Raw genomic sequence first — 14,913 nt, forward strand, 5'->3', positions numbered from 1 at the left:
CAAGCAGTACAGGCCTAAGGCACAATCACCAGTGGTCATGACCTGACATTGTAGGTTTAGAGAAGTTGGTATATGGTTGTTACGTCCTGCAAATGAGCATCTGCAGTGTTAATGGACTCTTCCTGCATGATGCTGCAGCTCAGTGAAAAGTCATCTTTGGTGAGGCTGTATCTTTGGGAGTGCAGTCTTGTCAGAGAACTTCTCACTCCAAAGGAGTCCACATTTCTCCAGTACTTGAAGTAGTGCAGCCTTGGGTTGCAGTAGCCTCTGGGAAGAGACCCTGGGTAATGCCAGTACCTTATCTTAGAAAGAGGTTCTTGAGTAATATCAATGAATAGATAAACAAGCATCTGCCAACCTCACATGTTTCATGATGGTCAGAGTGGGTAAATCCTAATTGTTCCTCTTCATTTTAGGCAGTAACTTGGTACTCCAACTTTCCACCAAGCAAATGCTTTCTCAGATGGCCCATAGGGCTTTGCCTACAGTAGAGAAATGGTTTTTTTTTTATCTTTCAAACTTTTTTTTTTGTTTTCTCTTCAAATGAAAAGTTGATTTCTTAGAATTTGTTTGCTCTTATAGTACACAAGCATGATGCCATATACTGCCATCTAACACTACACACAAGCAAACATTTGTTATAATACAGCTTATATCCCTTGCCACATACCACCACCCAGCAGCTTGCCAGGTCCATTACATAGGCACGATGCTCTTTTTCTAGCGTCCCTCTCCACTAGTGCTCGTCGCAAGGGTACAGATGCTTTGCCCCACCGCCCCTCTTCCCATGATGAGGGTAGAGAGCCTAAGAAAGCCTCTAAAGCTAAACCTCATGACCCCACTGCTTCGCCTAAGAAGGGTGAGGACAAGAGCAAAGTGGAGAAAAAACATATTAGTAAGTAGGATTAAAATGCAACTTAGTAAGTAGTGTTGGTGGGAAAGCATTCTATGTTTGTTGTTATTATAGCCGCACTTCGTTAATCCGATTACCACGTTCGTCTTCTGTGGGATTTATTTTCCATTCTGACGTATCTTGGAGAAAGACTGAATTTTTATGTTTACGGTGCAGGATATGAGAGGAAAGACCCTAAGTTAAAATTTTTTTCCAAATGCCAGTGGCTCTTTTTTGGAAATGTACAAATATTAATTTATGTGATCTACCAGATACGGAAATGTTTCGGATGAACGAGGGTCGGATTAAAGAGTGTCATGTAGTGAGTAGAGACCCATGCTCGCAGGTTCGTTGGTTTACTGTCTACCACTCAGCCTTCTAATGTGTTCTTCAACTTTTCTTTGGTTTTGTTCAACATCACAGGGTATAGGGAAACTTTTTTTTCACATGTGTGTTATGTGATACTGTTATAGTCATATATATATATATATATATATATATATATATATATATATATATATATGAATATATAAAGACTTAATGTACTAACTACTATACATTTTGAATAAGAAGACTCAGATAAAAAGATTAGATTAAATTTCTAATTGGTAGTAGTTATCAAAAACCTGTTCTTCTAAATGTAACATATGTTTGATAAGTTTTACTTGTATGTTTATTTGTTCACATTACTGTATTGTGTGATATGTGCAGTAGTTGGAACATTTTTAATTCTTACATATGTATTTCCTGCATTCAGCAATGTTTGAAGGATTCATGTTTGTCTTGTCCAGTCAAAGCAGCTAGACCTTGACACTGAAAGCCCAACCACACTTACAAAGTATCGACAGCTATAAACTTCCTTCTTTAGTTGGCCAACTATTCATGGCTTATGGAAACCAGTGAAATTGTCATTAGGCTGTGAACTTTCAGGTTTCCAAAGAGGTTTTATATCAGATGGTACTTACTAATACTTTGGAAGTAATTGTTACTGTTGACAAGCTCAGGCAGATAAAAGTCCTGGATAACTTGATGTTGAGAACTCCTGCTGTAAAGTAATTATGGTGAGTGGTGATTTTCATAAACTTGCAGGGATGTTTTTGTGTGCTTGGAGGATCATAAGCAAACTTTATGTTAACAAAAAGTATGTTAAAGCTAAGTAAGTGTGACCCATATTCAGCAGATATGAGGGTTCTCGATAAAAGCATTGATTGTCCACAGAAGCTTAAAGAACAGGAAGCAGTCTCAGCAGCCAAGGCTGAGACCCAGCTGCATTAATGAGTAAGTAGACTACTTGGTTGACTTGGGGTAAGCATCTGTTAATTGGCAGTAACTTTCCATAGTTCAAAAATCAGTTCATCCTAGTAAACATGCAGACTTCCAGACGAAACATATCTTAAATTTCTCAAGGGATTTGTAGGTCAAATGATAACCTGTTGCTTTTTATGTAGAGGTAAAATTAACTCAGAAGTATTTTTCTTTTTAGTGACCTGCATGGGACACAAAATATGCCCCAGTTAGGGCCATCTTTAGTAAAAGGAATGGAGGGTAAGAGAAATTATGAAGAAATTTATATAAGCTCATTAGTGGCTTGTATACCAAACTGTTAAAGCTAGGAAGGTTGTGAAAAGTGGGAAAGACAAAAGAATGAAGAGTTCCGCAGGTTCGCTGCTAGAGAGGGAGGAATCAAAACAGTCAGTCCTCATGTGGCTGGTTTCCACAAATAAACTGTGGAAAGCAACAGCCAGGCACATGTTTAAGGTACAATCCTTGGTGCAGACAGTTCTCAAATGTTGTGGCCAAAATAATACCCATACAACAGAGAGAGGACATCATGATGGTGAACAAAGAAGAGTGGATGTAGGGAGGTAATGCCTTGAGAATTAATGAGATGGAAGACTTTTGATTCCAATCTGATAAAGAGGTGAAGGAAGAGCCTCCACAGATATGTGAGCCGTAATTCATACCTTAGCAAATAAGACCCTTGTAGATATGAAGAAGTTGCCCATATGAAAGATAATTACGGCATTGTACAACACCCCTAGCTTTTAGGAAGCAGATTTTGTAATGTTGAATTTTACATCAAGTATTTGTAGCTGTTTGTTATGGCTGCTAAGTTGATCTCTAACTTTGTTTGCTAAATGGAGAGTAAACATTTCTGCTTCTCTTAAAAGCTAGCATTTTTTATTTAGTAGACTGGCAAAAAGTACATGTATATGTGGAAGAGACAGTGGATTTCCACATGAAACCATTATGCAGTAATTGCATTGCTGAAATTACTAATGTCCCTAAAAGAAATACTTCAGAGGTATTCTGTATAGTATCTTCATTATCAATGCCATTAGAGATTGACAATAATTCTAAAGTAATAACCAAATAAGATCATAGTCTGCCACAGCTGATTCAGCCAAGTTTGGTAAGATGAAAATGTTTTGACAAGCAGTAGGGCTGATCTGTCAATATATGTAACCCTTGGCATTACAGATATTTGATCTAGATAAATATTAAGCAGATATACCATTACATATGACAATATAACCTTAGGAAGTAGCCTCAAATATGAAACCTAAGCAAGAAAGTATCATTTGTTGAGTGGTGCTGCTAAGTCTAGCAGGATAGATTCCTGATGAATTTTGCATCCATGTGATGATAGCAATCATACTGTAGGCTGCATTCTTCCACATTGGTTACTAGACATAAGCCCAGTTGATCTGACAGCAGACTTGAGCAGTGTCAGCTCCACTTTCCTTGATGTTCTGACTCTGTGCAACAGCTAATCGTTGAGGGCATGTTGAGCATTCTTAGCATATGACACAATATTGTCTGAGTAGTCAGTCATCCAGGTTGACCTTACCTATGCCTCAGTTATTAAACTTTATCACCTGCAGCAGTTGCACCAAAAACATTTTTCTTTGATTTTGTAATACAGTTGAACTTTAGGATTTTAACCTTTATGACTAGAATCCTGTTATTGTTCTGCATTAAAATGTACAGCTCGATCTTCATATGCTCACATATTAGTTTCAGGTGAAAGGCTTGTGAATAGTGACTGTTAATCAAGTCCATAGCCTCATACCAGTAGAGCTTTTTGTTGGATATCAGGCTGCACTGGTAAACTCTGCTTTCTCATGCTATGTAAGAAAACAAAGAATTAATTTTGATGTCCAGTGCATGCCGGAAAATCTCTGCTGGATAAGGTTGAAGACTTTTCATGTAACTGCTGGTTAGGTAACTTATCAGGGACTTTTTGGTGTTTACAACAAGCACTGTCTGACATCTTTTAACTTTATTACTTATGTCACATGCATCTAGAGAATGGCATGACCTTTTTAAAGCACTTTATTATCCTCTAGGGTTTCATTGATGACCTTACCATTGATATAGAGTCCAGTAGTACCCATCATATCTTTTACTGTTGCTGAATGAGCATTATCACTGTCTACATGCTCCACACTACTCATATTGTTATCCAGTGGCTTGATTACCAGATATGTCATTATTCTCTAAATCATATCTGCTGGTGTTGATGGCTTCAACCTCCTGGATTGTTGGACATTTAGCGCAAGGTATGATAATCTCTAACACTGATTTATCTTAAGTAATATGCCATGTTGCTGCAGATCAGTTGCCAGTTTGGGAAGGCACCTAGGGAAAAAGCAGGTCAGATTTGCACTACAGAGTTAAGCTCACAGTCCTGTTAATATTTCACAATGTTCCCTATAATTGCACGGATATGTTTCTTGGGAGTTCATTATTGACAGGAAACTATATGATCACTAAATATATCAGTGAACAATATAGAGCCTTATAATTGCCCTATGTCTAAGTTTAACAAAATTTCAAGTTTCTTTATTAATGCCTTCACACTCCAGCAAGTCAGATGTCCTTACCTTGAATAGTAATGCACTAAGTTCTTACTAACAATTATGAGTTATGTTGTTACTTATTCTTAAACACACTGTCCAAAGTTTTCGTTGCTGTATAATTGGCTCACATTTCTTGCTGTAGGTTAGCTATAATATCAGGATATCTAAGTTTTCATAAACTGGAGGAGACCCAGACATATGTTTGACAGTGGCTAAGTGATTTCTTTCAATGAATCATGAATGCTGATTTTGAGCACATGTGGTTACAGTTTGCATTTGAGCACATGTGGTTATTATTCGCATATTACAGGAAGAGAGTTTTACACTCATGTTGTCCTGTTTCTTAACACTAACAACTACATTACAGAGGCCCATGGCATGTTGTCAGTTTAAATACAGGCTTTTTGAAGGACATCATTATGATGTCTGAGTTGACAGTGCTAAATTAGCAATCAGTCAAATTCTTTTATGAGTAGATTAAGGAAATGCTTTGATAAATGTTTTGATAAATGTTAAATTTTTCTAAGTCTCCATCTCAAACGAAGTATTTCACCCTTTCAGGGCATTTTAGAAAGATGTTTATCCAGATGTATTAGGACAGTGTAAAGATTTCCCATTAATTGATGTGATGTTCTTTGACACCTTTACTATTTTGCTGCCCTAGTTGTTTCTCCTCTCTCTACATTTCATCACTTACCTCAGGTGCTCTTTATGCTTCTACCCAGTAGTTGCATAACCTGGTATTCTTCTAGATTCATCATTTATTTTAGCACATTTTTGCCAGCTTCCTTTGGGTTTCCCTTCTTGATATCAAGGCAGTTACTAGAATATCTCTGTACCTTTATGTTTATTTTTATTTTAGTCAACAGCTTCGGATAGTGTGTAATGTATATTTGATTAATCCATGCATAGAATAATGTCACAAATGTCTGAGAGTTAATGTAGAAAATCCTTTCTATTTTTCCTTAGTGTTGCTGTGGAATTGCAGACCTGAAAGTACTGACTTGTTTTTGATGTGTGATTATTGATGACTTAGTTTCCCATGGTTACTGAATAGTTAGAGGATGCTGCAGTGGGTTAATCATTTATTTCTTTATGATTGTTTAGTGATCATATGACCTTATAATGATATAATTTTGGCATCTAAAAAGGCAGTTATATATATATTCTTTCATACTATTCGCCATTTCCCGCATTAGCGAGGTAGCATTAAGAACAGAGGACTGGGCCTTTGAGGGAATATCCTCACCAGGCCCCCTTCTCTGTTCCCTCTTTTGGAAAATCAAAAAAAAGCGAGAGGGGAGGATTTCCAGCCACCTGCTCCCTCCCCTTTTAGTCGCCTTCTACGACACGCAGGGAATACGTGGGAAGTATTCTTTCTCCCCTATCCCCTGGAATATATATATCTATATATATATATATTTATGATTGCATGGCTGCGAGGCATGGGCTATGGATAGAGTTGTGCGCAGGAGGGTGGATGTGCTGGAAATGAGATGTTTGAGGACAATATGTGGTGTGAGGTGGTTTGATCGAGTAAGTAATAATAGGGTAAGAGAGATGTGTGGATATAAAAAGAGCATGGTTGAGAGAGCAGAAGAGAGTGTTTTGAAATGGTTTGGGCACATGGAGAGAATGAGTGAGGAAAGATAGACCAAGAGGATATATGTGTCAAGAGGTGGAGGGAACAAGAAGTGGGAGACGAAATTGGAGGTGGAAAGATGGAGTGAAAAAGATTTTGAGTGATCGGGGCCTGAACATGCAGGAGGGTGAAAGGCGTGCAAGGAATAGAGTGAATTGGAACGATGTGGTATAGTGGGGTCGACGTGCTGTCAATGGATTGAATCAGGGCATGTGAAGCGTCTGGGGTAAACCATGGAAAGTTCTGTGGGGCCTGGATGTGGAAAGGGAGCTGTGGTTTCGGGCATATTACATGACAGCTAGAGACTGAGTGTGAACGAATGGGGCCTTTGTTGTCTTTTCCTAGCGCTACCTCACACACATGAGGGGGGAGGGGGATGTTATTCCATGTGTGGTGAGATGGCGATGGGAATAAATAAAGGCAGACAGTATGAATTATGTATATGTGTATATATGTATATGTCTGTGTGTATATATATGTGTTCATTGAGATGTATAGGTATGTATATTTGCTTGTGTGGACGTGTATGTGTATACATTTGTGGGTTGGGCCATTTCTTTCGTCTGTTTCCTTGCGCTACCTCACAAATGCAGGAGACAGCGACAAAGAAGATTTGGATGGTATTGCAGTGGAATTTATTAAAAAAGGGGGTGACTGTATTGTTGACTGGTTGGTAAGGTTATTTAATGTATGTATGACTCATGGTGAGGTGCCTGAGGATTGGCGGAATGCGTGCATAGTGCCATTGTACAAAGGCAAAGGGGATAAGAGTGAGTGCTCAAATTACAGAGGTATAAGTTTGTTGAGTATTCCTGGCAAATTGTATGGGAGGGTATTGATTGAGAGGGTGAAGGCATGTACAGAGCATCAGATTGGGGAAGAGCAGTGTGGTTTCAGAAGTGGTAGAGGATGTGTGGATCAGGTGTTTGCTTTGAAGAATGTATGTGAGAAATACTTAGAAAAGCAAATGGATTTGGATGTAGCATTTATGGATCTGGAGAAGGCATATGATAGAGTTGATAGAGATGCTCTGTGGAAGGTATTAAGAATATATGGTGTGGGAGGCAAGTTGTTAGAAGCAGTGAAAAGTTTTTATCGAGGATGTAAAGCATGTGTACATGTAGGAAGAGAGGAAAGTGATTGGTTCTCAGTGAATGTAGGTTTGCGGCAGGGGTGTGTGATGTCTCCATGGTTGTTTAATTTGTTTATGGATGGGGTTGTTAGGGAGGTGAATGCAAGAGTTTTGGAAAGAGGGGCAAATATGAAGTCTGTTGGGGATGAGAGAGCTTGGGAAGTGAGTCAGTTGTTGTTCGCTGATGATACAGCACTGGTGGCTGATTCATGTGAGAAACTGCAGAAGCTGGTGACTGAGTTTGGTAAAGTGTGTGGAAGAAGAAAGTTAAGAGTAAATGTGAATAAGAGCAAGGTTATTAGGTACAGTAGGGTTGAGGGTCAAGTCAATTGGGAGGTGAGTTTGAATGGAGAAAAACTGGAGGAAGTGAAGTGTTTTAGATATCTGGGGGTGGATCTGGCAGTGGATGGAAACATGGAAGCGGAAGTGGATCATAGGGTGGGGGAGGGGGCGAAAATTCTGGGAGCCTTGAAGAATGTGTGGAAGTCGAGAACATTATCTCTGAAAGCAAAAATGGGTATGTTTGAAGGAATAGTGGTTCCGACAATGTTGTATGGTTGCGAGGCGTGGACTATGGATAGAGTTGTGCGCAGGAGGATGGATGTGCTGGAAATGAGATGTTTGAGGACAATGTGTGGTGTGAGGTGGTTTGATCGAGTAAGTAACGTAAAGGTAAGAGAGATGTGTGGAAATAAAAAGAGCGTGGTTGAGAGAGCAGAAGAGGGTGTTTTGAAATGGTTTGGTCACATGGAGAGAATGAGTGAGGAAAGATTGACCAAGAGGATATATGTGTCGGAGGTGGAGGGAACGAGGAGAAGAGGGAGACCAAATTGGAGGTGGAAAGATGGAGTGAAAAAGATTTTGTGTGATCGGGGCCTGAACATGCAGGAGGGTGAAAGGAGGGCAAGGAATAGAGTGAATTGGAGCGATGTGGTATACCGGGGTTGACGTGCTGTCAGTGGATTGAATCAAGGCATGTGAAGCGTCTGGGGTAAACCATGGAAAGCTGTGTAGGTATGTATATTTGCGTGTGTGGACATATGTATATACATGTGTATGGGGGTGGGTTGGGCCATTTCTTTCGTCTGTTTCCTTGCGCTACCTCGCAAACGCGGGAGACAGCGACAAAGCAAAAAGAAAAAAAAAAAATATATATATATATATATATATATATATATATATATATATATATATATATATATATATATATATATACTCAACATACCATCGGATATACTTTAGCTACAGAGACCAGGTAGATGAAGGTAGATGAGGGGTAGATGCCAGATACCCATGAGAGGCTGTAGATGACTGATGGACGTAGATAAGGCACGGATAAGATCACCTCTGTTATCATCTGGAACGTGGAGTTGGTGCGCTTCCCACTCTTGTGGAGATGGGGGGCGGGGCCCTTGCAAACCCCATCGGTGATACGCAGGAAGATTGTAAGATTGCCCCGGGGGGAAAGTGAGGAAATGAAAAAAAGGAAAAAAAAAGGAAAATTGGATTCAGCGAGTAGCCATATTCATGCATAGATCTTCAGTAGGAAATTGACCTTGGCTGACCCATGCCTTCACTGAAGCCCTGAAATCAACACGTTAAGATGGTTGTTTAAGAGCGGTACACTCAGAGCTGCGTCTGGTACACGAAGCACCGAATGAACCGAAGCTCCGGAACTGCTGTGAACCACCTGACAACCTAGGCACCAAGGGTTCACTCTCCCGCCTCCGATCGGGTCCTCAAGACTGTGAGAATTGAGAAAGATGAAGAAAAAAAAAATGAAAAAAATTGAGAAAGATATGAAGACAACAAAAAAAGCTGACCACCCGCTCGGCTTCCCCGGCTGACCAACCACCCGCGTGGCCACAGGGAATGAGAAGTCCCGAGCCCAGCAAGATGAAAGGAGCCACCAGGTGACAGCCGAGGACTGACTCCAAATTCCTGCAACGGGAAGTCAGCACCACAAGTAAAGCATCCTCCTCGAAGGCTCAGAGTGGGGTGCCTAAATGTGTGTGGATGTAACCAAGATGTGAAGACCCTTACTGGAAAAACAATCACTCTTGAAGTAGAACCTTCAGACACAATTGAAAATGTGAAGGAAAATAGTGAAATTGGAGAAAAATGTAGCTTAGACATTGAAGCCTGTTGATACAGTGGTTAAATTGATGAGAACTGCTATTGACGTTTGTGTAAATAAATTATACATTTCCTTTTTTCCATAGCCAGAGGTTGAACCATTATGTGACATTCATTTTTTTCATTCATTTCAAGCTAGAAGTTTCAGTTTTCTAAATTGTTTCTTACATTTTTCATATGTATATATATGTATGTGTGTGTGTGTGTGTGTGTATGTGTGCGTGTGTATGTGTATGTGTGTGTATGTGTATATGTATATATATATGTATATTATCCCTGGGGATAGGGGTGAAAGATTACTTCCCACGTATTCCTCGCGTGTCGTAGAAAGCGACTAGAGGGGACGGGAGTGGGGGGCCAGAAATCCTCCCCTCCTTGTATTAACTTTCTAAAATGGGAAACAGAAGAAGGAGTCACGCGGGGAGTGCTCATCCTCCTCGAAGGCTCAGAGTGGGGTGCCTAAATGTGTGTGGATGTAACCAAGATGTGAAAAAAGGAGAGATAGGTAGTATGTTTGAGGAAAGGAACCTGGATGTTTTGGCTCTGAGTGAAACGAAGCTCAAGGGTAAAGGGGAAGAGTGGTTTGGGAATGTCTGGGGAGTAAAGTCAGGGGTTAGTGAGAGGACAAGAGCAAGGGAAGGAGTAGCAATACTCCTGAAACAGGAGTTGTGGGAGTATGTGATAGAGTGTAAGAAAGTAAATTCTCGATTAATATGGGTAAAACTGAAAGTTGATGGAGAGAGGTGGGTGATTATTGGTGCTTATGCACCTGGGCATGAGAAGAAAGATCAAGAGAGGCAAGTGTTTTGGGAGCAGCTGAATTAGTGTGTTAGTGGTTTTGATGCACGAGACCGGGTTATAGTGATGGGTGATTTGAATGCAAAGGTGAGTAATGTGGCAGTTGAGGGAATAATTGGTATACATGGGGTGTTCAGTGTTGTAAATGGAAATGGTGAAGAGCTTGTAGATTTATGTGCTGAAAAAGGACTGATGATTGGGAATACCTGGTTTAAAAAGCGAGATATACATAAGTATACTTATGTAAGTAGGAGAGATGGCCAGAGAGCGTTATTGGATTATGTGTTAATTGACAGGCGTGCGAAAGAGAGACTTTTGGATGTTAATGTGCTGAGAGGTGCAACTGGAGGGATGTCTGATCATTATCTTGTGGAGGCTAAGGTGAAGATTTGTATGGGTTTTCAGAAAAGAAGAGTGAATGTTGGGGTGAAGAGGGTGGTGAGAGTAAGTGAGCTTGAGAAGGAGACCTGTGTGAGGAAGTACCAGGAGAGACTGAGTACAGAATGGAAAAAGGTGAGAACAATGGAAGTAAGGGGAGTGGGGGAGGAATGGGATGTATTTAGGGAATCAGTGATGGATTGCGCAAAAGATGCTTGTGGCATGAGAAGAGTGGGAGGTGGGTTGATTAGAAAGGGTAGTGAGTGGTGGGATGAAGAAGTAAGAGTATTAGTGAAAGAGAAGAGAGAGGCATTTGGACGATTTTTGCAGGGAAAAAATGCAATTGAGTGGGAGATGTATAAAAGAAAGAGACAGGAGGTCAAGAGAAAGGTGCAAGAGGTGAAAAAAAGGGCAAATGAGAGTTGGGGTGAGAGAGTATCATTAAATTTTAGGGAGAATAAAAGATGTTCTGGAAGGAGGTAAATAAAGTGCGTAAGACAAGGGAGCAAATGGGAACTTCAGTGAAGGGCGCAAATGGGGAGGTGATAACAAGTAGTGGTGATGTGAGAAGGAGATGGAGTGAGTATTTTGAAGGTTTGTTGAATGTGTTTGATGATAGAGTGGCAGATATAGGGTGTTTTGGTCGAGGTGATGTGCAAAGTGAGAGGGTTAGGGAAAATGATTTGGTAAACAGAGAAGAGGTAGTGAAAGCTTTGTGGAAGATGAAAGCCGGCAAGGCAGCAGGTTTGGATGGTATTGCAGTGGAATTTATTAAAAAAGGGGGTGACTGTATTGTTGACTGGTTGGTAAGGTTATTTAATGTATGTATGACTCATGGTGAGGTGCCTGAGGATTGGCGGAATGCGTGCATAGTGCCATTGTACAAAGGCAAAGGGGATAAGAGTGAGTGCTCAAATTACAGAGGTATAAGTTTGTTGAGTATTCCTGGTAAATTATATGGGAGGGTATTGATTGAGAGGGTGAAGGCATGTACAGAGCATCAGATTGGGGAAGAGCAGTGTGGTTTCAGAAGTGGTAGAGGATGTGTGGATCAGGTGTTTGCTTTGAAGAATGTATGTGAGAAATACTTAGAAAAGCAAATGGATTTGTATGTAGCTTTTATGGATCTGGAGAAGGCATATGATAGAGTTGATAGAGATGCTCTGTGGAAGGTATTAAGAATATATGGTGTGGGAGGAAAGTTGTTAGAAGCAGTGAAAAGTTTTTATCGAGGATGTAAGGCATGTGTACGTGTAGGAAGAGAGGAAAGTGATTGGTTCTCAGTGAATGTAGGTTTGCGGCAGGGGTGTGTGATGTCTCCATGGTTGTTTAATTTGTTTATGGATGGGGTTGTTAGGGAGGTAAATGCAAGAGTTTTGGAAAGAGGGGCAAGTATGAAGTCTGTTGGGGATGAGAGAGCTTGGGAAGTGAGTCAGTTGTTCGCTGATGACACAGCGCTGGTGGCTGATTCATGTGTGAAACTGCAGAAGCTGGTGACTGAGTTTGGTAAAGTGTGTGGAAGAAGAAAGTTAAGAGTAAATGTGAATAAGAGCAAGGTTATTAGGTACAGTAGGGTTGAGGGTCAAGTCAATTGGGAGGTGAGTTTGAATGGAGAAAAACTGGAGGAAGTGAAGTGTTTTAGATATCTGGGAGTGGATCTGGCAGCGGATGGAACCATGGAAGCGGAAGTGGATCATAGGGTGGGGGAGGGGGCGAAAATTCTGGGAGCCTTGAAGAATGTGTGGAAGTCGAGAACATTATCTCGGAAAGCAAAAATGGGTATGTTTGAAGGAATAGTGGTTCCAACAATGTTGTATGGTTGCGAGGCGTGGGCTATGGATAGAGTTGTGCGCAGGAGGATGGATGTGCTGGAAATGAGATGTTTGAGGACAATGTGTGGTGTGAGGTGGTTTGATCGAGTGAGTAACGTAAGGGTAAGAGAGATGTGTGGAAATAAAAAGAGCGTGGTTGAGAGAGCAGAAGAGGGTGTTTTGAAGTGGTTTGGGCACATGGAGAGGATGAGTGAGGAAAGATTGACCAAGAGGATATATGTGTCGGAGGTGGAGGGAACAAGGAGAAGAGGGAGACCAAATTGGAGGTGGAAAGATGGAGTGAAAAAGATTTTGTGTGATCGGGGCCTGAACATGCAGGAGGGTGAAAGGAGGGCAAGAAATAGAGTGAATTGGAGCGATGTGGTATACCGGGGCTGACGTGCTGTCAGTGGATTGAATCAAGGCATTTGAAGCGTCTGGGGTAAACCATGGAAAGCTGTGTAGGTATGTATATTTGCGTGTGTGGACGTATGTATATACATGTGTATGGGGGGGGGGCCATTTCTTTCGTCTGTTTCCTTGCGCTACCTCGCAAACACGGGAGACAGCGACAAAGTATAAAAAAAAAAAAATATATATATATATATATATATATATATATATATATATATATATATATATAATCTGGGGTGGACCATGGAAAGTTCTGTGGGGTCTGGATGTGGAGGGGGAGTTGTGGTTTCGGTGCATTGTTACATGACAGCTAGAGACTGAGTGTGGGCGAATGTGGCCTTTGTTGTGTTTTCCTAGCGCTACTTCGCACACATGCGGGGGGAGGGGGTTGTTATTTCATGTGTGGCAGGGTGGCAATGGGAATGAATAAAGGCAGCCAGTATAAATTATGTACACGTGTATATATGTATATGTCTGTGTGTGTATATATATGTATACGTTGAGATGTATAGGTATGTATATTTGCGTGTGTGGACATGTATGTATATACATGTGTTTCCTTGCGCTACCTCGCTAACGTGGGAGACAGCGACAAAACAAAATAAAAGAAAAAAAATATATATATATATATATATATATATATATATATATATATATATATATATATATATATATATATATATATCCCTGGGGATAGGGGAGAAAGAATACTTCCCACGTATTCCCTGCGTGTCGTAGAAGGCGACTAAAAGGGGAGGGAGCGGGGGGCTGGAAATCTTCCCCTCTCGTTTTTTTTTTTTTCAAAACAAGGAACAGAGAAGGGGGCCAGGTGAGGATATTGCCTCCAAGGCCCAGTCCTCTGTTCTTAACGCTACCTCGCTAATGCGGGAAATGGCGAATAGTTTGAAAAAAAAAAAAAAATATATATATATATATATATGTTTCTTTCACACTATTCGCCATTTCCCGCATCAGTGAGGTAGCACCAAGAACAGAGGACTGGGCCCCTGAGGGAACTTCCTCACCTGGCCCCCCCTCCTTTCCTAAAATTAAAAAAAAACAAGAGGGGAGGACTTGCAGCCACCCGCTCCCATATATATAAACGTTTTGCAGATGTCAGTGTAACTGATGTTGCTGATGCTGTAAAAGAGGTGGCCATGGTGAGCATGTGTACCAGTCAACTGTGCTGTGGTTCATTTGACCTCAAGTACATTGGAAGCATTGTATAGTTCCCCGCTTTACTTATGGTATGGGATTGTTTCCGTTATTATGGTGTTGTGGACCTTCAAAATGTTGCAAAAGAATGAAACCTCAAGCTATTGTGGGGCTATCCTCCAGATTCATTCAAAAAGCGCATAGCTGACTACTTCATGCAGGATGTAACTCCCCAAGACTGCCAAACTAGTCACTGATTGGTTTAAGGACTGTGCAGTGAAGCTTTTTCAGTGACTGGCCCAGGAAGTCACCAGATTTAAATCTAATAGAAAACTAAAGAGGACATCCCTGGGGATAGGGGGGAAAGAATACTTCCCACGTATTCCCTGCGTGTCGTAGAAGGCAACTAAAAGGGAAGGGAGCGGGGGCTGGAAATCCTCCCCTCTTGTTTTTTTTTTTTAATTTTCCAAAATAAGGAACAGAGAAGGGGCCAGGTGAGGATATTCCCTCAGAGGCCCAGTCCTCTGTTCTTAACGCTACCTTGCTAATGCGAGAAATGGCGAATAGTTTGAAAAAAAGAAATATATATATATATATATATATATATATATATAGGTTTGCGGCAGGGGTGTGTGATGTCTCCATGGTTGTTTAATTTGTTTATGGATGGGGTTGTTAGGGAGGTAAATGCA

The 14,913-nt window shown here is 40.8% G+C and overlaps 1 protein-coding gene across 28 annotated transcripts in view; it reads left to right on the forward strand.

Moving 5' to 3' along the window:
- The window catches only part of LOC139755367 (uncharacterized), an 876,210-nt gene that overhangs the window by 764,482 nt on the left and 96,815 nt on the right, over positions 1–14,913 (forward strand). For 20 of the 28 annotated variants that reach the window (XM_071673571.1, XM_071673553.1, XM_071673560.1 and 17 more), the window contains one exon: positions 725–895. The exons of the other annotated variants lie outside the window; for them this stretch is intronic. In XM_071673571.1, the coding sequence (XP_071529672.1) occupies positions 725–895 (171 nt within the window). The remainder of the gene's footprint in view (positions 1–724; positions 896–14,913) is intronic. 28 annotated transcript variants of the gene reach the window in all.

This window comes from Panulirus ornatus, chromosome 19 (genome assembly GCF_036320965.1).
Source record: "Panulirus ornatus isolate Po-2019 chromosome 19, ASM3632096v1, whole genome shotgun sequence".
NCBI lineage: Eukaryota > Metazoa > Arthropoda > Malacostraca > Decapoda > Palinuridae > Panulirus > Panulirus ornatus.